This window comes from Drosophila bipectinata, chromosome XL (assembly GCF_030179905.1).
Source record: "Drosophila bipectinata strain 14024-0381.07 chromosome XL, DbipHiC1v2, whole genome shotgun sequence".
NCBI lineage: Eukaryota > Metazoa > Arthropoda > Insecta > Diptera > Drosophilidae > Drosophila > Drosophila bipectinata.
In genome coordinates this window covers 2,080,277-2,105,393 of record NC_091734.1, presented here as the reverse complement: position 1 = coordinate 2,105,393, position 25,117 = coordinate 2,080,277, and the positions used below count along the sequence as shown (strand labels likewise).

The window sequence follows — 25,117 nt, the reverse complement described above, 5'->3', positions numbered from 1 at the left end:
TTATTTGTATGTGTATTGTGTATTGTGTATTTGATTTGATGCGTTTAGTACTTAGGACAACAATTACGTTTAGGTTAACTAGCATAAATCTATAATCATCACATTATGGCACAATGTAGGTTATGTAGTATATATACTCGTACATATATATGTATATAAATATATATTATAGACATATCAATTAACATTAAATCGATGCAGCTATAAATTAATCATTAAAAGTCGATAATCAATAATCGATAAGAAAACAATATTAGTTACTATCGGAAATAATCGAGAGTAATTTTTAAAACATTTTATGACTTTTCATGCCTCTCTGGATTTTCTCATATAGACTATTTTTTTTTTTCAAAAATACAATAATATAATAATAAAAAAAAAACGTTCAAGTTTCACGCTATCAGGCGACCTAAAGCAGCCGATTTATTTCGACTTCTTCGATTACCAGCACCACCGTAATAGGAACCTCCTCCGCCACGATCACCATTTATGTGGGTCAAGGTGGTGGTGGTGTGCGGTACATAGAGACTCGTATTATTACGCATATGCCGGCGTCGATAACGATAGCCGGTGATTAGCTCACGAACTGTTTTTCGATACTTATCGGATAGCACACAGTATAAGAAAAAATTTGATGCCGCATTGAAGGCAGCCAGCAAATTGCAAACATTACCGGCCACAACCTGAGTACTGGGCGCGATTTCCATATACTGACCCAGTATCAGGTATATGGCCCAAGGTAATTGGCAAACGATGAATAGAAGGACCACAGCTATCAAAGTAATCGTAACTCGATTCTCTTGTGAGACTGTACCAGTTATTCCAGAATTTGATTTTCGCTAAAATATGAAGATTTAAATTAATCAAGAATTTTATTATATTATTGAGACTTACTTTTGTCCGTCTTATGCTATTGGCATTTGTTAAATCACCTCGCAAGTTTTTTGAACGGTGTACCAATAATATCAAAAAAGAGTTAAAAGTGGCCAGCAAAAGTAAGGGCAACAGGACAAAAACTAAAAGTGTAAACAAATTCCAAACACTGGCATATAGATCGTTCATACCGAGTTCCGAAGATGTATGCAAAAAGAAAGTCATCTGGAGAAATTATAATAAAAAAATACATTACATTTTTTTAAAACTTTTTAAATATAGGTCTTTTTTACTCACATTTTGACAATATTCTGTTATATTAAATGCAAAGGCCTCTGTGGTATTCACTTCCGAAAGACTTTTCAAGCGACGCGATACAAATTGTAGACTTTCAGTAACGTGATCTGGATTTTGATCTTGATCCTCATCCTGATCTATGTCCTGTTGTTGAAGAACTTTACTCATAGGTGGCGTTGTTCTAAAACCAGGTGAGTGCAAAGGCCAGCGCTTCTCTGCTTTATATTCTTTAATTAATTAAGAAAATATATATTTTTAGAATTTTATTTTAAAGTGCAGCTTACCTGGTACACCTCCATCCCCGCTGCCACCACCACTGAAGACGTCAGAAACCAAAACTCCAAGAGGTTTCTCCGGTTTCCTGGTCAAGTCCTGCATGTGGGGAGTCACCGGTGTGGGCAGCATGGCTGTGGGCAGGGGCGTGGTGGAATCTAAGGGGCTGGGAGCCTGCATGGAGAGGGACGGGGTGAGCGCCAGGGGCTGGGGTGAAACGTTGGCGAGGGTCTGGTTGCAAGGACGATAGTCATCGTCGATCAGACGGAATTTACGGGCGAACGAGTGTTCAAAGGCCGTTGAAAGTGTCGACAGTAGGCAGAAAAGTGCAACAGCTAAAAAGAAATATGGGAAATAATAGAATTATTATATATAAAGATACCTTTAGGGACATTCTACACTCACCTGCAATCACCTTCTTGGCCAAGGACTCTGTGCAGAATGTTTGTCTCTTGAGCGGATAACGAATCGCAATGAATCGCTCAATTGTGAAGCACACGGCTATGTAAATCGATATGTAGGCTATGGGGAAACAAAAAAAAGGATAAAAGGATAACAATGCATTCACAATCAGGCATACACATAAAGAAAATTTTTATAATCAATATTAAAGAGAACAATAGAGGCTATAGATGTTCAATATTTCAAGAAATGCTCCTTAAAAACCAAACATTTCCCCTTCAAAAAAATGGAAGTCCTTAAACCTTAAAAATAAATTATAAGAAATAATACCCTTAGAAATACAATTTTTTTTCAGTGTATTTTGGGCTTAATTCCCTGCGCTTTGTTCCTTATTCCATGCCTGTCAATTTATTCAAAACGCGCGGCACTCTAAACGATTGATGTTCGTGATGAGGGGCGGTGGAAAAGCGGGTGGAAAATTGGAGGGAAAAGCGGCAAATGAAAGGGGAACAAAGAGTAGGGGTAGAAGGTGGAAAAGCGGTCAGCTGACCGCTGGAATTTTGCAGAAAGCGCTGCTAACTATTGCTCGTAAATTGGCGGAGCAGCTCAATGAAATTGCAGCAACAACACCGCCAGTTGCAGTTGCAGTTGCACGAAAAACAGAAGCGCCACTTTGCCACTCGCCGCAGGTGCAATTCCAATTGATGTGCCCAGGAAAAAAAAAAACGGGGGGCGGCCATATACCACCCATAGATCTGGGGAATTTATGGAATCCCCATCATTCCGCACCAAAAACGCTTTTCCGGCAGCACACACTCCACATCCCGGCAGCACAACAAAGTTGTTTAAGCTTCTCCCCCGGACCAGTGTGTGTGTGTTTATTTTCTAACAATTTGTGGATATTGTTTGGCCAAAAACGGAGAAGGTTATTATGGATCAGGTAACTATATTTCATAATAAGAAACTTCAACAAAAACAGAAGCTGTTTAACACCTATGTGGGTGTTACATTTCTAGTTTGAAATAAATTTAGAGATTTTTTACTTAACACTATTATTATAATGAATTATTAATATTGAATAACTTGATCAACTATGGCTTTGCTTCTAATGTCAGCTACAGAAATATTGTATATAATTTTAATTTAGTTTTAAACTCCTTAACGAGAACAACGCGTGTACAACGAATAATATGAGTTAATGAGAGTTTAAGTTATAATATTCTTAATTCAAAAATTCTAACACTCACCACATGAATCACAAAGCCAAACAAAATATCCATAAAACTGCCAATATATCTCGCAATGGTACTTGACATAATCGTAGTGCTGAAAGCTGAGAATTAGCTGGAAAGTCAGGTAAGCGATATCCGTGATGGCCAGGGCAGTTAAATAAATATTTGTAGTGCAACGCATACGTTTTCTAAAATTAAAACAAAATAAAATTAAAATTAAAATAAAAGCTAATAACTTAAAATAACTTAAATAAAAAAATCAGATCAAAAGCTTTTGCAAAAATTCAGAAAAGTGCCAACCACCCATTGAAATGGGTGGAAATTGCCCGAAAGCTATAGGGTCTGTAGACTGGGAGGAAAATGGGGAGGTCATTTCCCTTGGGGTCATGGGTCGCCCAAAATGTCGGCACAGTCATGAAGCCAAAAGATGAACAATAAAAACTAACTGTCGGCATTTAGTTTCCTCTCTGGCATTGCCCGCAGCTCAGATAGTTAAATTTCAATATATTCTAAAAACAAAAATCTACAAAAATACAAAACTACAAATAAAATAAACTAAAAAAAAAAACAAGATAAAAATTGCATATGAAACTTGAATTAAAATGCCATCAGGCAGGTGCTGACAATAAAGTTGACAAAATTGTTTTCTAAAATGAAAGAAGGTACTAGGAAAAAAAATAGAATCAATTTTAATTTAACTAAAAATATATTTTAAAATTACTCTTGAAACTAAACAAATATTTATTCATTTTCCTTTTAGAAAACAACTACCTTTTAGTTTTATTTTTGGACTTTGCCATTCTTGGCCAAGAATTAAAAGTTAAAATGGCATGTGACAGGCATTCTTTAAAATTAAATTTATCGGGATTTGGAGTGGAAAAGTGAATATAGTATTTTTTTTTGTCGCCCAACATGCCCATGTCCATATGGTGTGTTGTAGCAGTCAGCTTGCTGAGCAGAGAACTTGCAACTGTCGCATATTTTCCGGCGTAAAAAAAAGCACACACACACATACACATTTATGTATATGTATATTATTTATATATATTTTTTTTATAAATATATATATTTTTGCGACAGTACGCTTATCTGTAAAACACAAAACAACCAAAAAAAAAAGAAACATTTTTGCATTTGGCACATAAAATGGTTCGTATTGTTTCAGTTATTGTTTTTCTTGTTGTTGTTGTTGTTGTCGTCCTTTTTGAATGTCCTTGTTGGTATTGTTGTTGGCGGTGTGGAAATGATTTTAAAGTGCAACGCTGGCTACAATTAAATGCCGTGTTTAATGCGCTGCGTACCTGCTCACAGCTTCATTCATGTTCCGCTTGTCCGCAACAGACACATGCACTGGGAGAAAAATATATTTTATTTTCAGGTTTCAAAAAAATACATATATCAAAATATGAATAACAATAGTAATATATATAAAGGATTCAATTTAATAAGTATGATACTTTATAGTATTTAGTATTTTTTCTGAAAAATTTAATTTATTTTGCTTAGTATATGTATTAAAATATTTATTAAATTTCCTAATTAAAATAAAAACCTTTAATTTCTAATCAATTTATTAATTTTCAATTATCTATCTTAACCCTTTATGGCTTTCCAAAAATTATTTTTCAAACTGCCGCAAAAATGCATAAAACAATAACAGTGTCCAAAGGCCACGCCCACTCAATTGCTGAATCGTTTTGGGCCATAATCCAGCAACAACAACAATAACAAGAAAAGGCCCAGCGAGAGAAAGGGGGGGATACAAGTGCACTTACCGCGTCAAAACATAAATGCTCACTGAATTTCCCAATAGGCCAATAACAAAAACGCACGGCACCAAAATGCGTTGAACAACACGCCGCACTTCCACTACATCCGCATCCGAAAACATTTCGGTTCCAGCAGCCTCAGTCTCGTTCAACGTCGCTGCCTCTGCCTCTGACTCGGTTGACGTCGCGGTTGCAGTCACGGTCGCCGTTGCCGTTGCCGTCGCAGTCGCAGTCAGCGTAGCTGTCAGCAAGGAGAACATTGTCATTGTTTTTGGTTTTTATTCAATTTTTGGCCTATTTTGATCCTTTTTTTTCGTCCTTGCGGTATTCCGTCGTTTGGCGATAACGATTAAAATTTTCGATTACGATTACAAATCCAATGACGATTCCACTTATTTGAGAAAGCTTTTAACTGAAAATAGTTACAAGAAATACTTTATAAATAACTATTGCTTTTTAAAATATAAAATATTTTTTAAATAGAAACAAAGTATTTTTAACTTTTAATATTTCTTTAAAAACTCAATAAAAAGTCTCTATAGAGACCCATAATTGTTTTCTTTTGAAAAAAAGTCATCAATCAACAAAATAAACAAAAATATGGCCTTATTCTTGGAAGAATTATTACCAAAAATTAAGAAAAAGAACTGACTTTAGGCCATATACATTTTTGCAAGCTTTGAAATTATAAAAACATTTTTTATGGCTTCCCTGTGATGAATTTTCTTTGAAGATGTTTTCTTAAACTCAAAATCAAAAGAATATTTCCCGAATATGTCTTTTCTATTCATACATAAAAATTTGCATTAAATGTACATTCATAAGACCTTAAGTGTTTAATTTTAATGTTTCAATTAATTCTTACACATGTTTGTACATTTCATAATGAAAATAAAACAAAAGAAAAGGATATATCCTTTGCTAATCATTCCTTGTCTTTTGTATTTTTTTTTTTTTGTATTGATTCTACCGAATGATTTATGGCTAACTGGGATTGGCATTGATATTGGCCAACAATTTGGACAGATACAGAGATAGATGGATAAAAGTGGTAGGAGGAAAAGTGCCACAAAAAGGACTTTGGAAAGGAAATAAATAAGAAAGAGGAGGCGTCCAGTTTCCTTGTCTTTGGACTTTTTTATTGCATTTAGAAAATAAATATTTTAAAAATAAGTATAAATAAATTTATATATTAAAAACCTCTATTAAAAAATTAAAAAGTAAAGCTTATAACTTATTTCTAAAAAAAAAATCTTAAATATTTTTCTCTCTAAAACAGAAAACCCGCTCGTTCATTTATTTATTTGGTTTTCAATTTCCAAGCTTTTTCGATTCTTTTTTTCCACTCTAACAGTGTGTGTGTGAAAAAAGGGGGGGGGGTGTCCATGTTATTGGACCACTATTAATGCCCTTCCACCCCCGCCTTTCTTTTTTGGGATTTTTTTTCGCCCACACACTGGGCAGACAAATTGCGCGTAAAATAAAACTGAAATTGCAATTGCATCGAAAGCAACAAAATAGACAAAAGAAGACGAAAAAAAAACGCCAAGGAATTGGAAAGCGTTTTAAAAACAATAAAAGTGGCAAATTCACAGTCAAGTCCTCCATCCTCTCTAAATTCGCAAATACTGCACGTACCGGGGATGGTGCCGGGGTGGCAATTTGGGGCAGAGTGGGCGGCAAATGTAAGTGCAACACAGTACGTGGTGAAAACAAAAACCCGAAACTGAAACCCCAACAAGAAAAAAAAAAAGACTGAATGAAAGAAAATATTCGTTGCATTAGGCGAAAACTAGAAAATCTAAACAAAAATGTGGAAAATACACAAAAATCTTTTTATTTTTGTTTCCCCCACCCAACCATCCACCACCCACCTATCTACAAGGCTGATGACAATTTGGAAAAAGGGGCATTACTGAAAGAAAATTGGGGAGAATCCAAAAGAAAACTGTTCGTTGTGGATTAGCAGCTAATAAATGTTTACTGATCCTAATTAAATTTCCACCACATTTGTAAATTCAAAAACCAAAAACCAAACAATTGGAAAGCTTTCTTTGGGTTTTTTCGAAAATGTAAATATTACAGTCTGGTAAATGTTTAAAAATTAAAGATCAAATACAGGAAATGGAAAATATTAAACCTTACTCTAGTTTTTAAATTCATGAAACAGATAAACGTTTACAATATTAAAAACCTCAAAAGAAACAGTAAACATATTAAAGGACATGGAAATGAATAAATGAATACCTGAATAAATACCCAGATGAATACAGGAATAAACCCACGAATGTATAGGCGAGTGAATGCTTAAATGAATGCTTAAATATATAGAATGAATAGGCTGGCAGACTGGTCTGGTAAACTAACTAACTGAATGAGTGAGTGGATAAATGAATGACTGACTGAATGACAGACTAAAGAAATGAATGACTTACTGAATGAATAACAAGAAAGGAAAGCTAACTTCGGGCGGAGCCGAAGTTTATATACCCTTGCAGCTAAAACCGGATATATATCGCAAACATCGGATATAGTTGGCCGATCCTTATGAAATTTGGTAGGATGGATCAAAATTTAATCTGTACCAAGTTCCAGCTTTCTATCTTCAAAAACACGAAAGTTGGGTCATTTCCGATCGTTCAGTTATATGGCAGCTATAGGATATAGTCGGCCGATCCTTATGAAATTTGGTACGTTGGATCAACTGACCAAAAATAGAATCTGTATTAAATTTCAGCTTTCTATCTTCAAAAAAACGAAAGTTGGGTCATTTCCGATCGTTCAGTTATATGGCAGCTATAAGATATAGTCGGCCGATCCTTATGAAATTTGGCATGTCGTAATGTTTTGCCAAAAATAGCACTCATGTCAAATTTGAACTCTCTAACTCTAAAAACACAAAAGTTATACCATTTCCGATCAATCAGTTATATGGCAGCTATAGGATATAGTCGGCCGATCCCGGTCGTTCCGACTTATATACTGCGTGCAAAGGAAAGAAGGGTGTGTGCAAAGTTTCAAGACGATAGCTTTAAAACTGAGAGACTAGTTCGCGTAGAAACAGACAGACAGACAGACGGACAGACGGACAGACGGACATGCTCATATCAACTCAGGAGGTGATCCTGATCAAGAACATATATACTTTATAGGGTCGGAGATGTCTCCTTCACTGCGTTGCACACTTTTGGACAAAATTATAATACCCTCTGCAAGGGTATAAAAAAAGCGTCTGGCAAAGCCTTAAAGGCAAATCGCGGAATTGAATAAAATGCCATGGAACGGAAAAAAAGAACTCATTGCATCCTCCATATTTTTGTTCCTTAAAAAAAAACCTTAATATTTTCTTCATCCTCAGGCTTTACTTAGTTTTTTTTTATAAATTTTTTATTGTTATGGCAGCCACAAGCTGACAAAATTCTTTTGTGTCGGTTTCATTGTTGTAGTTTTTTTGTTGTTGTTGGCGGTGTTTTTTTTTTAGTACACATTTCTTTTATAAGCAATAGAATTATATTTTTTTTAAGGGTGCCGAAGAAATTAAGAGGTATCTGTTGAGTGGGATGAGCTTTGTAGACAACACGACGTATACGTAATTTTCTTGAGAAAATAATATTCATATACTTGGTATTTAGTTCTTTATTTAATATATATAAAAAATATATTTATGATCGGTTAAATGCATTTTTAAATTGATAATTCATAATTGAAATACAAATCATTATTTGCTAACATGGCGTATACTTAATATCACGACACATTATATTGCGTATACGTATAGAGGATTTAAAGGAATGGAGAATTTAGAGAATTATAAATTTTTTTTATTTTTGATACTAAATTATTATTATTTTGAGACAAATTCCTTAAAAAAAAAGGAAGAAATTACTCGAAAACAGTGCGTATACTTAATATGATCCAAACCAATATTAACCATACGCCCTGTATAACATATTTTTTCTAAATTTTCAAATTTTTAATAAAAGCTTGTATTTTTATTTTAAAAATTTAATTTTTTTATGGGGTATCCCTAAAACCGTTCAGAAATTTAAATGTCCTTCCATGGAAATCTCATCTGCTCGCTGTCACCCTGTATGTGTGTCATTCTAACAGACACAACAAAAGATTCCAAAATTAGCACACCTATACACTAGCACACACACTGTCACACCTATACACAAACACACGTGAATGTGTCTAACAAATACGTGCGAAAAAAAGCTCATAGAAGAATTCTTGGCTTTCCCAGGCTCTTCTTTCTTTCTTCCTTTCTTTCTTTCTTCTTGTTCTTTTTTTTTTGTACTGCCAGGCCGCGTTCCAGTTTTTTTCCCGTTTTGGCCAGAAATGCAACAGAAATTCTTATTTTCAACGTCCTAGCCTGCCACTCCTCTCTCCGCCTACCAAGCCACTCCCCCTTCGACTCCCTTTGCATAATTAGCGAGTGGCTCAGTGGCTACAACAACAACAGCAACTTGGCCAAGTCAAGTGGCTGTGTGCCATTTTCTCAAGCCAAAAGCAACAGCAACAACAACAGTGTACCTGCCACAAAATAACAACAACAAAAAGTATGCCTTGCTCCTAATTGGCAACCAAGAAAAAGCTGAAAAAAAATAAAAATAAAAATAAATAAATGTGGCAAGAACTTTAAAGCCAGAAAGGCAAAAAGAAGGCCGAAATGTTTGACAGGCCCGCGGCCACGTTTTTGCCTTGATTAGGATAAGTTGCATTTAAGCAGCAGTTAGAATGAACTTTAAATTGAAAAGCCAGCTTCAAATGGACTAACTTTTGCACGGCCATACACTGAACTAAAAAATGCGGTAGCTTACTAATAAATAAAAGTTTTGAAGGATAGGTACTGGAAAGGTTTTGCACTCCTAAATATTCTTCTGAAACTCTAGTTATTTTTAAAGAAACAATAACTCTTTCGTTTTCTTGATTTTTAATTGAAATAAATTACTCTTTTTATTAAAAAATTATTTTAAAAATCGCATGTCTTAAAAATATTATTAAAAATTTGTAAATATCTATGTATGTATGTATTTTTTTCAGAGTATTTTTTTTCTTGCCCAACAGCCAGCAACATAAATCCACAAGAGCCAAGTCAACGCTTTTTGGGTTTTGTTTATCGTCCTTGCTCCTGTACTGGCCCCTTGCCCCTTGGCTGCTGGCCCTCTGACCCTTCGATTTCCCTTTCACCCCATACCCCGTCCCCTGTTTTCAGTTTGTTTACCCTGAACCAGCAGCGGCAACAAGATAAAGTCAAATAGTTACAACAGCATCATGACAGGGCAGCCTCAGTCAGTCATTCAGCTTGCAGTTCGGAGTTGCAACTTCGCTGGAAAGAGCTATGGGCTACATGGAGAGAAGGTGGGAGTAGAAGAAGACAGTCTGAGACAGAGACGGACAGAGTCCGACACTCAGTCAGTCAGTCAGGCAGTCAGTCAGTCATTCAGTCAGTCCATCAGGTTACCCCTGAGTCCGAGTTTCCATTGCACTCCCGGCACTCTTTGAGAAAAAACAAATGAACAGGGGTGTGGGCCGAAAGGGGATGGATAAAGTCGAGCTGAGAGTTCCGTCAGATTCTACTTTTACTTGAGAAACTACAACAACAACGAGAAAAACAAGAACAACTCCACTAAACAGCACTACACCCCGACTTTGCGGCATTAAGAAAGGTAGCCATAAAAAAAAATAAAACACATTAGATATTAAAGTTTAAAAAAGAGGTTTAGAAATTTTAATATCCTGTAGAAAACTTTGATTGTATAAAAAATTAAAGTAAGATTTTTTAGAGATTTAAAAAAAATAATTGTAAGTTTATAAAAGACTAAGATATAAAGACTCTAGATATGGTTGCAAAAAACCTATAAGAACTTTTAAAATCTATTTAAAAGGATCGTGATGATTTCAAATATATTTTGAATTTTGTGTAACGATTTTATGGCCTTGATTATAATTTTCTTTCAAAACCTATCAAAGTATAACACTTACACTTTTCACCCAAAAATCTTCACAATTTTAGATGAAAACTAATCACTTTACCGCCTAATCCAGATACCCTTTATCTGGAAAGGAGAAAACAGGACGAGTATAGTTACCCTGAGGTATTTTTGCATTTGATTTTGAAGTTGTGTCTCGTTTCCCGTGTCTCGGGTAGCCGGACGTTTGTGGTGAGTGTGGTGTGTCCAAAAAAAAAACAACAACAAAAAATGGGAGTCACAGGAAGTTGCAGACAAAAAAAAAAGAAAGCTGAAGAGCCAAAGGAAGGAAGGAAGAAAACATCCTGCAAAAAGGATGGCAGTCGGAAAAGTAGGGATACGGTTTCCAGGTTTTCCGGACTGAGGCGACCAAGGTGCAGTATTGCCGTGACAGGCCATCAACTTGAATTTTCTCTATCTCTCTCTCTCTCTCGCTCTCTGTCCACAATCTGGACGAAAACCCATATCCTTCAAGCAGACTCCTTTACCTCTGTACCCACACACCCGTGTCTTCTCGTGTTTTTGATGATACCTTGGCTTGGCAGACAAAATTGCATTTCGCTCAAGGTGTGACCCGGTCCGAATGGCAAGTCCCCTGCCAAGCATTTATAAATCGTGTGACAAGCACAAATACACTTAGGAAAATGGGGGGACATACAAATTACATAGGCTAAGTTTGGGTTCAAGAGAAAATAATATAATTAAATTATAGACATCATAAATGTGAGCTTTATGTTATAAAGATTAAGAGATTTTTAAAAATAATGTTAAAGTGGAAATAAAAACAATTTTTCCAAAATTTTAAATGAAAAGGTAAACTATAAATAACATAATAAAACATCTCTTTCAAAATCACATAAAATATTGAGCTAAAATATGCAAAAATTATAAAAATGTCGAAAACACAAGGCCCACACTTATTAAAAATCATACATTTTGTTCTCTGCAGGGAGGGGAGGAGACCTAGCTAGATGGTTGGATGGGATAAGGTATGAGGTAGAGCCGAAGGACCCACCAGGACTCTGCGGAAAGGACCAGCGTCCATTGCCATAAAACTTAAACAAGTTATTTATGCACACGCGTTGCGTGCTTCAAGCTCGTTTTCAATTGCAGCTGGCAATTTTCAAGAGGGATGCGATAAAGGGGGTGGGATGGTGGGGGGAAGTGCCAAAAAATGGGCGGGGGCAAGGTGAAAAAATGAGAGGAGAGAAGGAGGAGGGGGGGTAACATGATGCAAGGGGCCTTAAGTTATCAACATGGAATGCAATTTTCCAAACTGTCTATTTTCTATGCAAATTCGCTTGCATTTCACAACGCGCTGCGCTTTGCGCTTTTGCTCTCTATCTTTCAGCCCCCGTCACCCCCCCCTTCCCCTTTCGTACCCTGCCACGCCCCCCCCCCCCTTGGGAGTGGGAAAGGGGAGTGTAGACAGGCCATATCAGCAAAGCTGAGTGCAAAGAAGAAAAGCGGGCAGACAAAATGAAAAAGGAGAAAAAAAAAAAGTAAACCTGAAAATCGTCGCAAAACATGCAAATGAAATGTGTTGCATACTTTAGGGCGCTCTAGCTATCATGTATGTGAGTGTCTCTCTAGTTGTGAGTGTATGTGTGTGTGTGTGCCATATTAACTTGATATATATTTTGCTAGCAAATATAATGCTTACGACAAACTTTACTTTATTGCTTAACCAGAAAAAAGGTTTAAAAATTTGGGAAAAAAATATATTTAAAGAAAGATATTATAAGGAAGTATTTTTAAGAAAGTTTACTTGGCCCAAAAAGGGTCTTGAAATTGTTTTAAAGCCCAAAATACTAGATTTTGATGAACAAAAATGAGTTAAATCTTAACCAAACCGAACACTAACACAATTTTCCTTCGAAAAATCCCCCTAATTTAAATACATTCCATCACTTTTATAAAAAAAAAGAACCCTACTTTCCTGATCAACTATTTTTCTTTTTTTTTTTGGGGAAAACAACTTCCGCTCAATTTGGATGATTGGAAAAAAAATAAAAGAATAGAAAATAAAGAGAATATAGAGGTTTTCGTGGCAAGAGCAAAGTCAGTGCTCAATTATACGCATAGATAAACGTTTGAAAGTGTTGGGATGCCAACACTTTGGCCGGGAAATTTAGGGTTAGTGGAGGGAAAACTCTGGGGGCTTTACGGGCGGGATCTGGAGCAGAAAGTAGCTGGGAATCCCTTCTGACATTGACAAATAGTGTGCGAAGTACAATGCAGGCATACAAACACTAACACACTACCGAACACTAACACACACACACACATATGTATCCATAAACACACACTCACTCACGCACTGGCTCACACGCATGCCGTGGCAAAATGTGTTGCATACTTGCGGGCGCAAATTATTGCCAGCAGGCAGCTGCAGCTGCGACTTGAACCGTTCACCGTTCACTATTCACCGTTATACGTTCACCGTTCTACCGTCTAGGCTCTTCGGGCCTTCATTGCAGTTTGGTGATGAGGGGGGAGCACACGGGACTACGATGGGGTCTCCCGGAATCCTTCTGGCGTGCCTCCTTCTCCGCGCCAGTTTGCTAATTAACAAAGCACTTTACAGCTGTCCGTAGCGTTAGTCCAGGGGTGCCTGAGAAAAGGGGGAGGGCTAGGGGAGGAGAGAATCTACATAAGGAATACCCACTGAAAAAAATCTTGCTTAAGAAAGTCTCTTTAAAAAGTTTAGAAGAAGAAGTTCAAAAGATTTAGGAGATAAGAGTAGAAATTGGAATATTTCAACAATAATTTCAAATTTCAAAAAACCAAAAAATATACAATTCTTATCTTTTTAAAAATATACAACTATTAATTTTAATAAATATTTTTCAAAGAAAATAGTTATATCTGTGTAGAGACACCTTTCACCTTCCACCTGGCCCCAAAAACAACACAGCTCCAGACAAAGCCTTTTGGAGCTTCATCTCTGGATGGGCTTAGCGCGTTTCTTAGCACCCTTTGCCGACTCACCCTTTTGACTCCGCTCCTGGCTAACCCTTCACCCCCTTGGGTGCATTAATTAAATTTTATAACACCGCCACTGCAGCTGGTTCTAAACAAAAATGTATATATTAGAGTATGGATGTAATATATATTTCTAAGACGTTTAAGATTTACAAAAAAAAATAAGTCAAATAAATATTTATGAGGCTAACAAAATACAAATTACTTTTCAAACAAATTATACTTTTTATGGCCAGCTATAAATTTTTAAGAAAAGCAAGCCATAAGGCCATAATTATATTTTTTGCCAAAATCGTTAAAACAAACACATTATATTTCTATACTTTTTTTAAAAGTAAGCAATATACTAAAATTAGAATGTTATTAAAAGCATGTGCTTTGGTTTGGTAGAAAATTAGAAAATAGAAAGCTAATTGTGTTTTTTTCTTAACAAGCAACCCCTAATTTTTCAAAAATTATTTCCCAGAATCCTCTTCACAATTAATTTGCAATTTATTTTTAATTTATGAATTGGCAGTTGACTTAATTCAATTAGTTGCTTTTCATTCACAATTATTTATGCGGTTAGCCAAGCGTTTATTTACTTACCATTATCCTGATTACTTTTGTCTCCTTCCTTCCTGTCAATTAATTGGCCTAAAGGACTTAAGGATTTTCCTGCTTTTTTTTTTTTTGGTTTTTTGCACCACAAAAAGTTTTTTGTTAAAAAATAAAATTAAAACGAAAGAAGCAGATGCAAAGCAATTGGAATGAAAATTTAACAATTTTGCAACTCTAATCTGCGCGGCAATAAAATGAAAACGCTGCAAGGAGGAAACTTCGCCACGCGACCAAAACAACAACAACACAACAAGTTGGGATATTTTTGAATCGGGTATAGTCGAAGTTTGTATACCCTTTAGGGGGTTACTTTTATAAGTTTTAGATTTTTAAAAGAGAGGTTTTTTATATCCTAAGAGAAACTTTTTATAATACTTTTCTGATTGGAAGAAGAAGATATAATCAAGCGATTTCTATAAAATTTTACTTATATATTTCTGATAATCATAATAAGGTTATATCCCAAGTTTCAGGTCTGTAGTTTTGAAATTGCAAGGGTTATAAGCATAGAAACATAAGGACGGCCTCGAAAAACCCTTTTCCAAAATATACCAAAAAATCCTAAAACCTCTTCCAGAGTAGAGTATAAAAAAATACAACAAGAAAATACTAAAAATGAAAATAAAAGAAGGGAAAAGCGTCACGAAAATGCGCAGACAGCAAAAGCGGAAAGTGTTTATATATATATGAGTGTGTGTGTGTGCTTGTAAGTGTGCCTCCTGTTAGTGTTAGTGCTCGAGTGTGTGTGTGTGTGTTAGCCTCCATTGTTGCTAACTGCGCTGCGTTTATTTAGAAAGTTATTTTTCTCGCTCAGCGAAGGCAACAAAAAGTAACTAAAAATAAGCACAGCCAAAATAAAAACATTGTTGCACATGCTCCACACTTTTTCCAAAAAAAAAGCACAAAATAAAAAATATAAAAACTAAAAACAAGCTGGCAACAATGTTGTCTGTTATTCCAGCTGAGAAAAGTGGAATAGTGGGCAAAAAGGAGGCGTGGCCGTACCAGGGAATTCCCCAGAAACAACCCCAGAAATACAAAAAAAAAAGAGCCTGGTATCCTCTCGCCTCATTAGCTCGAGGGATTGCCGTGGATATGCTAAAAGGTTTTTATTATTATTTTATTCACTTTTTCGGCTGCCCTTGTTTTTCCAGCTTCTTCTGCCAGATGATTATTAATGGATTTTTTTTTATATAAATGTACGCAATTTTGGGGTGATTTTTAAGTTTAAATCACTTTAAAGACTTGATAATAAATCACATTTATTTTTAAACTTTAATTTGATAAAATGTAAACATTTAAAGTTTGAAAACTAATCAGGAAACGTAGAAATACTTCAATAATGATTCATACGCTGGCTTAACCAAATATTTTTAAAAAGAGTTGTATTTTAAAAACCAAAACCTTATGAAATTTCCAGGTATTTCTAGCTGTTTAGGTATTACCTTTTGATGTGTATATATTTATAAATATTTATACATTTTTCGTAATATTTATTATTCGATTCGTTTGAATCCCATTGTCACCTCACCTTCGGCTTTCCACTCGCATTGTTTGCTTTCCTATTACTCGCACTCGTAGTTTATTTTCTAGGTTTTTGGCATTTGGTCGAAGAAAAATATACACGAACTGAAATTGTTCTTTTCTTTTCAGTTCGTTTCCATGGCTTTCCCGGACTACATTCTTATTACGTATTATTATTATTATTATTGTTTAGCCATCATTTGGCTGGCAGTCAATTGGGCATTTTTGTTTATAAACAGTTGAAGCCAGGGCTCATAAAAATGGCCAAAATACAGGAGAACCAAGAACAAAAAAAAAACGAAATCAAGAAAATAAATAATAAACACGAACTGCAAATATTTGTAAGCTTTCATTGAAGGTGTTGATGGAAACAAACCGAATTAAAAATTGCTTTTTTTTTCCTTTGTTTTTTTTCCCCCCTTCTATTTTTAGCGTAATTTAAACATTGCGAACATTTTTATCATGAAATTTAACCATTTGTTGGGACATATTACGTATACGCCGCATGTGTGAGCTACACATTTGAAAATTCGCGAAAACCAAAGAAATGGAATCTCCACAAATATTTTGTTTGTATTTTTATGAAAAAGATTATAATGGAATTAATTACGTATACGCACAGGTGGACATGATAATATGTATATAGAAGACTGTCTGTTCAATTAATGGCTGTTCCAGTGCTTATGTTTATGTTTGTTTTTTTGTGTTTATTTTTAAATATCTGAAGACATTGGCAAACATTATTGTACTAATTATGTTTTTTGATTTTTGTTAAGAGGAGCCCCAAAATAAAGGTCGTACTCCAATGAGCTCCTTATGGAAACTGATTTTATTCGTCAAAGTTCTCTTATAAGTACGATACATGAGAATCTTAAAACTATGTATTTAAAACTACTTATCAACGCACTGCACGTTGACATGCTATGCGACCCTTTCTCCAGTGCGATAAGCGCACCACTTATGTATTTGTTTGTGTTAGGCTGCAGGGGATCGGTTTTGAACCATCTGTTTGACTCGTATTTCATGGGTTCGATCCCTTGAAACTCTAACTTAAGAATTTCTATAAAACATAGTGTTCAATGCTTGAACATTCTGGAAAGGGCCACAAAAAGAGGCGTAAATTTAATGTGTTTTTGATTAATATTTTTTGAATAAATTTGATGTTACTTTAACCTTTTCTTCGATTATAATTTTTAGTGGACTGTATACATTTTTTTCTTTTAATAATTTGTGCAAGAATTATTTAATTTAAATTTTAAAATTATTCAATCTTTTATATGTTATGTTCAACCTAATGTTTGAACAATTTTATTGGGTTAATTTTTTATAAGGTTTTTGGAAAAGTTTATAATGTTGGATGGTAGATAAAAAGTTATTCTAAATTGGTAAAGTTTTCAAATACAAAATTGTTCCATTTTTTCTATAAAAATCTATCTAAAATGTGTATTCTCTTGTTTGAATACTTTTAATTTTGTAAATATTTTTTTTTAATAAGAAAAGAGCATTTATTGTACACTCCCCCCGACTTCGAAAGGTAAACCTTAGCACGTTCTGTAATTTCAATTGTAGACTTAGCGGTCTCAAAAGTAAACAAAGTTTTGATATTTTTGTCAGCCTGGCGTTTAAATTTGCATAATTAATCAATTAATGCAGCCTTTTTTGAGGGCGGTGGGAAGGTAAGTGAGTGTTATGGGTTATTTTAGAGCTTTTATCATAAACTGAATGTCACGTGCTCATTTGATTCCTCATTTGTGATTTCAAATTCAAATTTTTAAAGCCGAGCACGTGCTGCGACATGGCTATTGCACGATATCCGATATGCATATATCAAATATTATATATAGAGTATATACAGTATATAGAGTAATGCTGGAATTATTTGCTTTGGGTACACAAAACTGAAAACATTTAATTTGATATTCGGTTTTGTTTGGCCAGCAACATGGACATGTCAATTATTTAATGTTTAACGTTTAGTGCCTTATTGCATCTCAATTGACCATTTTGTTGGCTGTTGGCTATTGCCGGATGGTTGTTGGCTGATTTGGCGTTTTTATGGCCAAATCCCATTCGATATTCACGCATTATACGTGCCGGGAATAGGCAATCAAAAGACTCATTTCGGTTCACATTAAATTGGGTCTAAAAACTGACTGCAGCTGCAAAATTTATATGGCCCATCTACTTAATTTGATTGTCCAAACAGGTGACTGGTAAGTGCGGTTCAAAAGTTTATTCAAATTAATAAAAATTCAATTTAATTGTTATTGAAATATTTTCTATACATATATTTGTTATATTTTGCAGCAAAACTGTGGAGAATCGATCCAGAAATTGTTAAAGATACTCCGCTTGAGAATCGGATGAGAATTGGGAAAGATATATCCATCACTGTGGGCCCTATAGGGCAAAACCCCATTTTCAAGGGATCCCATCATGAAAAATGGACAAAAAATTTAAAAAATATTTCGTCTCAGGATTTTGATGCAGAATGGTGCAGAATCGATGCAGAAATCGTTTAAGATACTCCGCTTGAGAATCGGGTGAGAATTGGGAGAGATATAGCCATCAGTGTGGGCCCTATAGGGCAAAACCCCATTTTCAAGGGATCCCATCATGAAAAATGGACAAAAAATTTAAAAAATATTTCGTCTCAGGATTTTGATGCAGAATGGTGCAGAATCGATACAGAAATCGTTTAAGATACTCCGCTTGAGAATCGGGTGAGAATTGGGAGAGATATAGCCATCAGTGTGGGCCCTATAGGGCAAAACCCCATTTTCAAGGGATCCCATCATGAAAAATGGACAAAAAATCTAAAAAATATTTCGTCTCAGGATTTTGATGCAGAATGGTGCAGAATCGATATAGAAATCGTTTAAGGTACTCCGCTTGAGAATCGGATGAGAATTAAGGAAGATATAGCCATCACTGTGGGCCATATAGGGCAAAACCCCATTTTCAAGGGATCCCATCATGAAAAATGGACAAAAAATTGAAAAAATATTTCGTCTCAGGATTTTGATGCAGAATGGTGCAGAATCAATCCAGAAATCGTTTAAGGTACTCCGCTTGAGAATCGGATGAGAATTGGGGAAGATATAGTCATCAGTGTGGGCCATATAGGGCAAAACCCCATTTTCAAGGGATCCCATCATGAAAAATGGACAAAAAATTGAAAAATGTTTCGTCTCAGGATTTTGACGCAGAATGGTGCAGAATCGATATAGAAATCGTTTAAGGTACTCCGCTTGAGAATCGGATGAGAATTGGGGAAGAAATAGCCATCACTCGGGCCCCATAGGGAAAAACCCCATTTTCAAGGGATCCCATCATGAAAAATAGACAAAAAATTGAAAAAATATTTCGTCTCAGGATTTTGATGCAGAATGGTGCAGAATCGATATAGAAATCGTTTAAGGTACTCCGCTTGAGAATCGGATGAGAATTAAGGAAGATATAGCCATCAGTGTGGGCCCTATAGGGCAAAACCCCATTTTCAAGGGATCCCATCATGAAAAATGGACAAAAAATTGAAAAAATATTTCGTCTCAGGATTTTGATGCAGAATGGTGCAGAATCGATATAGAAATCGTTTAATGTACTCCGCTTGAGAATCGGATGAGAATTAAGGAAGATATAGCCATCAGTGTGGGCCCTATAGGGGAAAACCCCATTTTCAAGGGATCCCATCATGAAAAATGGACAAAAAATTGAAAAATGTTTCGTCTCAGGATTTTGACGCAGAATGGTGCAGAATCGATATAGAAATCGTTTAAGGTACTCCGCTTGAGAATCGGATGAGAATTAAGGAAGATATAGCCATCAGTGTGGGCCCTATAGGGGAAAACCCCATTTTCAAGGGATCCCATCATGAAAAATGGACAAAATATTGAAAAAATATTTCGTCTCAGGATTTTGATGCAGAATGGTGCAGAATCGATCTATAAATCGTTTAAGATACTCCGCTTGAGAATCGGATGAGAATTGGGGAAGATATAGCCATCACTGTGGGCCCTATAGGGCAAAACCCCATTTTCAAGGGATCCCATCATGAAAAATAGACAAAAAATGGAAAAAATATTTCGTCTCAGGATTTTGATGCAGAATGGTGCAGAATCGATATAGAAATCGTTTAAGGTACTCCGCTTGAGAATCGGATGAGAATTGGGGAAGATATAGCCATCACGGTGGGCCCCATAGGGAAAAACCCCATTTTCAAGGGATCCCATCATGAAAAATAGACAAAAAATTGAAAAATGTTTCGTCTCAGGATTTTGACGCAGAATGGTGCAGAATCGATATAGAAATCGTTTAAGGTACTCCGCTTGAGAATCGGATGAGAATTAAGGAAGATATAGCCATCAGTGTGGGCCCTATAGGAGAAAACCCCATTTTCAAGGGATCCCATCATGAAAAATGGACAAAAAATTGAAAAATGTTTCGGCTCAGGATCTTGATGCAGAATGGTGCAGAATCGATATAGAAATCGTTTAAGGTACTCCGCTTGAGAATCGGATGAGAATTGGGGAAGATATAGCCATCTAACAACTTTTGCACAATTTTCCAAGAGATATTTGTCTATATTGTTCTGAAATAAGCTCATCTGTCAAAATGAAAACACCTTTTCTGTTTGTTTTTTGGTATCACCTGAGGAAATTTGGCGGAAAAATCATGTTCTAGTTTTTTTTGTTTTGGTTGAGTCATTTTCCGGCTGATGATTGGGGGATAGTCTCCCCCAAAAGTATTCACCTTAGTGCCTAATGCCCCTTGCTTTTCGGGTCTAAAGAGATATAGTCGCACGGCATTGAGCTGTCAAGAGATATAGCACTTCCTCTCGTTGCGGATTGTTTATTTTGGTTAAGGGGGTTCGTCATTAGAGCACTGCTGGCTGATTCAGAGTCTAATGGACATAACCCCCTTATCCCGTGATTTTTTTAAAAAGATTTTTCCACCTGACAAGTAAATGCATTATTGTCCACATTTTTGTTGCTTTTTTTATGTTTTCTTTGGAATTATTAGTTTTTATTTGGCTTTGTATTTATATTTCCATCTATATCTTTCTGTCACGTTCGTCTCTTGATTTTCATTTCTGAGACATTTGCAGTTTTCCTTAAAATTTCCACCATTGTTGTTTTTGGCATCTATTTTTGAACCGAAAACACAACAAATTAAATAAATAATATTGTCATGCTCTCGATTGCAATTTCTGTCCATTTGTGTGGCTGTGTATTTGTGTTTTTCCTACATTTTCCTCTTTAGTTTTTCATTCTCTCTCTTAAAACAAAAAAATAGAATAATACAAAAAATTTAATCCGCTTTTTATGCCTGAGGCCCAAAATGTTTTTCCTACTTCATGCGGTTGACTAATTGTCAGGAATTTGTCGTCGCTTTCATAAAATAATCTACCAAAAAAACAAAAACTGGGAATTTATTTTGTAGCTGATGTCAGATTTTGAGCTAAAGGTTTCCTCTTAAATAAAATACATTGAAAGTGGGCTTGGTATTTCTTTGCATATTAATTTATGAATTTTGAGCAATAATATTTACTTTTTGAAAGATTTTGGGGAAATAAATTGAAAGCCATTGGAAGGGCATAAAGATTAAAAAGAGAGATTTAAGGGTATTACACTTTTGAAGAGTAAGTTTATAGAAAATAAATTATTTGCCTTTTTAAAATGATGTAAGGTAAGATTTCGTAAATATTATAGAATATTAAGGCCTTCTAGAGCTTAACCTTTAACTTAGTCTTTTAAAAACACATTTAGAATTTAAATTAATGAACAAAATTCCCCGGTATTTGAAATATTTCATAAAATATTAAATCGTTGTTTTCTCTGTAACCAAATATCCCGAATGAGATTTTCAAATCTCAATTAAAAACTGTTCATTTTCAGGGTGAATATTCTATTTAAAAGTTTCAATTAAAAACCCATATAAAACGTACAGCTGGCGTTATTTTTTGATATTTACATAGAGGCAGATTGAATTGGAGTGGAGTGTGTGGGAGGGCCTTCAACAAAAGCAGGCATAAAAATTTGATTCGCTGTTGAAAAACTGTTTTCAACAATCCAGCCAAAAAGTGCTTTTATTTTTACGACTACTACATCCACCCGTCCAAAAACTATCCTCCCCTTCGCCCCAATAATTCAAGCCAAAATGCAATTCAATTTCAATTTGCTCTTTGGCTCATTTAAATTAAATATTCGACTGCACTTTACCGAAGGAATTTGAATTTAAATGCAAATGCGAATGCAATTGCTTAGAATTCCACTTGAATTGTAAAGATCTTATCTCTGTAGCCAGACATCTTCTCATTGCATCTCTTTGGGCCAAATATTTTTGGTCAAAAAAAAATGTATAAACGCCTCGAAAAGGGGCCAAAATTCTAAAAGACAATTTCTACAAAATGATTCTCGGAAATTCAGAGGAAAAATATTCCGCGATTGCTGTATGGCATTTGGTGACGTGCGGCGATCGTCTTTGTACAAAAATAAAAATAAAAACAAAAAACCCACCAAAAAAAAATAAATAAATATATAATTTGCGCATAAAAATCTATTTTGATCCAAGGTCGCGTCATCAGTTTCTCTTTGTCGTTTTACAAAAAAAATAAATTAAGAAATAAAAATAAAAGAAACACAAGGGAAAATAGTGCCGATAAGGAATGAGGGAAATGAAAATTGCTAAGATCACTCTATAAATGCCATTATCTATATAAACAGACTTGAACAGATATCTTATTCAAGAAATTACACTACAAAAAATATATTTTTGTAAAGTTATAAAAATTATAAATTATAAAGAGACTTTTCTTTAAAAAAACACAATTATTTAAGAAAAAAAAGATATATAACATGTATAGGATTGCCTTTATATATTCGTCCAAGATCTTCATCTTAATGAATTTTTAGAATGAATAGATCTTCTTTTAGAGACTTTTTAAAATTTAAAAAGAAATAAAATAAAAGCCAGAGATGACCCCGAGAAACGTTAGATTGTTCAATTATTCAATTGGGAATTTCAAGAGGGACCGCAGCAGAAATGATGATTATATTTATTAGATGCGGGATTAGCTCGCCTTGGGCGCTCCTCGTCTCAATTTAGTTGAGTATACGCCGTGTTGGTTCCATTTTCGTTTTCATTTCCAGATCATGATCTTTCATCACATGTGCTTCGCATTACAGTCAGTGTCTTTTATTTTTGCTTTTTAGCTGAATTTTAATCGAAGAAGATTCTTGATGATTCTCAGTGATTCTTCGTTCACCTTACACTCTTCAGAGCCCCCCATTGTAGCCCCCACATGCCGCCGTCTATGCAAATGTAGCGGAAATACTGAAAAAATGCCACTCGACTTTTTCGGCCCTGGATCATCTATACCTGTATAATGAATATATAAGAAGACAGTTGTCTTCTTTTTCTCTCTGTATTCCTGAATGATCTCTTCATCAAAAAATAAAAAACAAAATGCTGCTCAAGTGTATCACTTGAAGTCGAGCGTAAAAAATGGGTATTTGAGTTTATTTGATCAGCTCTTGGTTGAAATTGAAATGAAGACATAAATTATTTAAAATTTAAATTAAGCTAATAATAAAAAGAAATTAGAATCTAATCATTACAAAAATAAATCATATAATTTATTTTTTACCTGCTTTCTTGTTTATTTTTTTTTTAATTGCTAATTACATTTATTTTTCTGGCCAGAATATCCATCAATTATAGTTGTTTTAATTATATTTGTTGTTGTAGCCCCTCCTTGCTTATTTTTTTGTTGTTGTTTTTGGTCATTGAGTATTAATTAGGGTGTTTCAATAATTTATTTATTTTTATGAGTTTTCATTTTAAAATTTTCCATATTTTTAGTTTGTGTTCATTGCTTTTATATTGTTTCGGTAATTTCTGTCACAGGGTAAGAAAAATAAGCATAAATATTTTTTCACTAAAAAAACAAAAACACAAAGTGCAAATTTTAAGAAATAAGTATTTCCCAGCAGGAAACCAAAAATAAACAAATGAAAATTTCTTAAAAAAAAAAACAGAGATACTATATGTTGAAATTTGTTTGTCAAACTTGTCAGTTTTGAGTTTTCTAGTTTTTTGTTTTTTTTTCTAAAAAAAAGAGGAAAAGTAAACTGACAGAAAATATAGACTAATTCTATTTAATTCTAGGTTTTTGTTTTATTTTTACTTTACGTTTATATTTTTATATTTATTAATATAAATTGTTAGGAAATTGTTGGCAAATTTCTTGGAAACTTGTTCTATATAATTTATGTGACATTTTATGTTCTCATTTGTGTGTTTATATCTCTATAGATATTTTATAAATGGCTTTGTTTTGGAACTTGTTTTAATATGTTTCGAAATAATTATGTTATATGATTTAGTTAAGTTTTCTTTAAGTTAGTTGATAGAATTATTATTTTAAGTATTTAGTTTAAAGAACATTAACACCTCACATGAATATTTTGTTATAAACTAAAAACACTCACTTTTTGTATATTTTTTATTATAATCTTATACATGGATTATTAAAGAAACACTCATAACTCTTTTATTTTTTATTTCCTATCTAAAAAACCGTTTAAAAGCACTAATTTATAAACTTTTCTAGCCAACCGCAATTATTTTAATATTTCTCCTTTAAAAGTTTATTGTATTTTTGCCATTTGTGGCTTCTTTAATGACTTAAAATTGTCACCATTTATAGCACATATATCACATAAAAATAAAAAAATAATATATTATTTTAACTGCACCCACAAGACAGAGAAAGAAAGCCGGAAAATCAAAAGAAAAAAAGGTATAAAACGCACGTGAAGATCGGCGGAGAGAAGATCAGTGCCAGAGCATCGCGAGGAGACTGAATCCCCGTTTCTTCGGATTCTTCGCAGCGGATTCTTCTTCCCAGCGACACCGACGACACGGGCAGGTGTCCCCTATGTGTGCAAGCGGGCAAGCCAAACTTTGTGCGAGCGAGACGGGCCATAGGCAGCGCGTGGACTTGTCCGCCATTTAAATGGATGATAAATGGACGAACTACCCTGATTACCAGACTGAGGCTATATAGGTTCTTCTACATAGAATATGGAATACGGAATGTGCTGTACGAGAAAAAAAAAATAAAAATCTTTCGATCTCCTACAGGTGTCTGTTTGGGGAGCTTTTTTGGGGTGGGGTTGTGGGG

At 34.6% G+C, this 25,117-nt stretch overlaps 1 protein-coding gene and 1 long non-coding RNA gene across 9 annotated transcripts; one reads left to right on the top strand and one right to left on the bottom strand.

Annotated features, from left to right (window-relative positions):
• Nucleotides 1-25,011, bottom strand: Proc-R (Proctolin receptor). Of its 5 annotated transcripts, none has more exons than XM_043210091.2 (9): nt 24,694-25,011; nt 23,579-23,829; nt 4,853-5,258; nt 3,093-3,265; nt 1,849-1,965; nt 1,455-1,778; nt 1,171-1,397; nt 895-1,098; nt 1-839 (listed from the first exon to the last, which is right to left on the bottom strand). In XM_043210091.2, exons 3-9 carry the CDS (start codon nt 5,110-5,112, stop codon nt 393-395), a joined length of 1,752 nt encoding a protein of 583 aa, XP_043066026.1. In that variant the 5' UTR covers nt 5,113-5,258; nt 23,579-23,829; nt 24,694-25,011; the 3' UTR covers nt 1-392. The 5 variants fall into 5 exon arrangements, with proteins under 5 accessions (XP_043066026.1, XP_070136368.1, XP_070136363.1 ...); XM_070280267.1 differs by having other exon boundaries at nt 1,171-1,385; XM_070280262.1 differs by having other exon boundaries at nt 23,579-23,869; nt 24,747-25,011.
• On the top strand, nt 3,060-16,753 carry LOC108134161 (uncharacterized). Of its 4 annotated transcripts, XR_011442875.1 has the most exons (5): nt 3,062-3,201; nt 10,898-11,013; nt 11,066-11,195; nt 16,060-16,271; nt 16,363-16,753. It is a non-coding gene; the product is annotated as an uncharacterized lncRNA (long non-coding RNA). The 4 variants fall into 4 exon arrangements; XR_011442873.1 differs by lacking the exons at nt 10,898-11,013; nt 11,066-11,195 and having other exon boundaries at nt 3,060-3,201; nt 16,363-16,499; nt 16,553-16,753; XR_011442874.1 differs by having other exon boundaries at nt 10,898-11,195.
• Nucleotides 25,012-25,117: the final 106 nt, after the last annotated feature.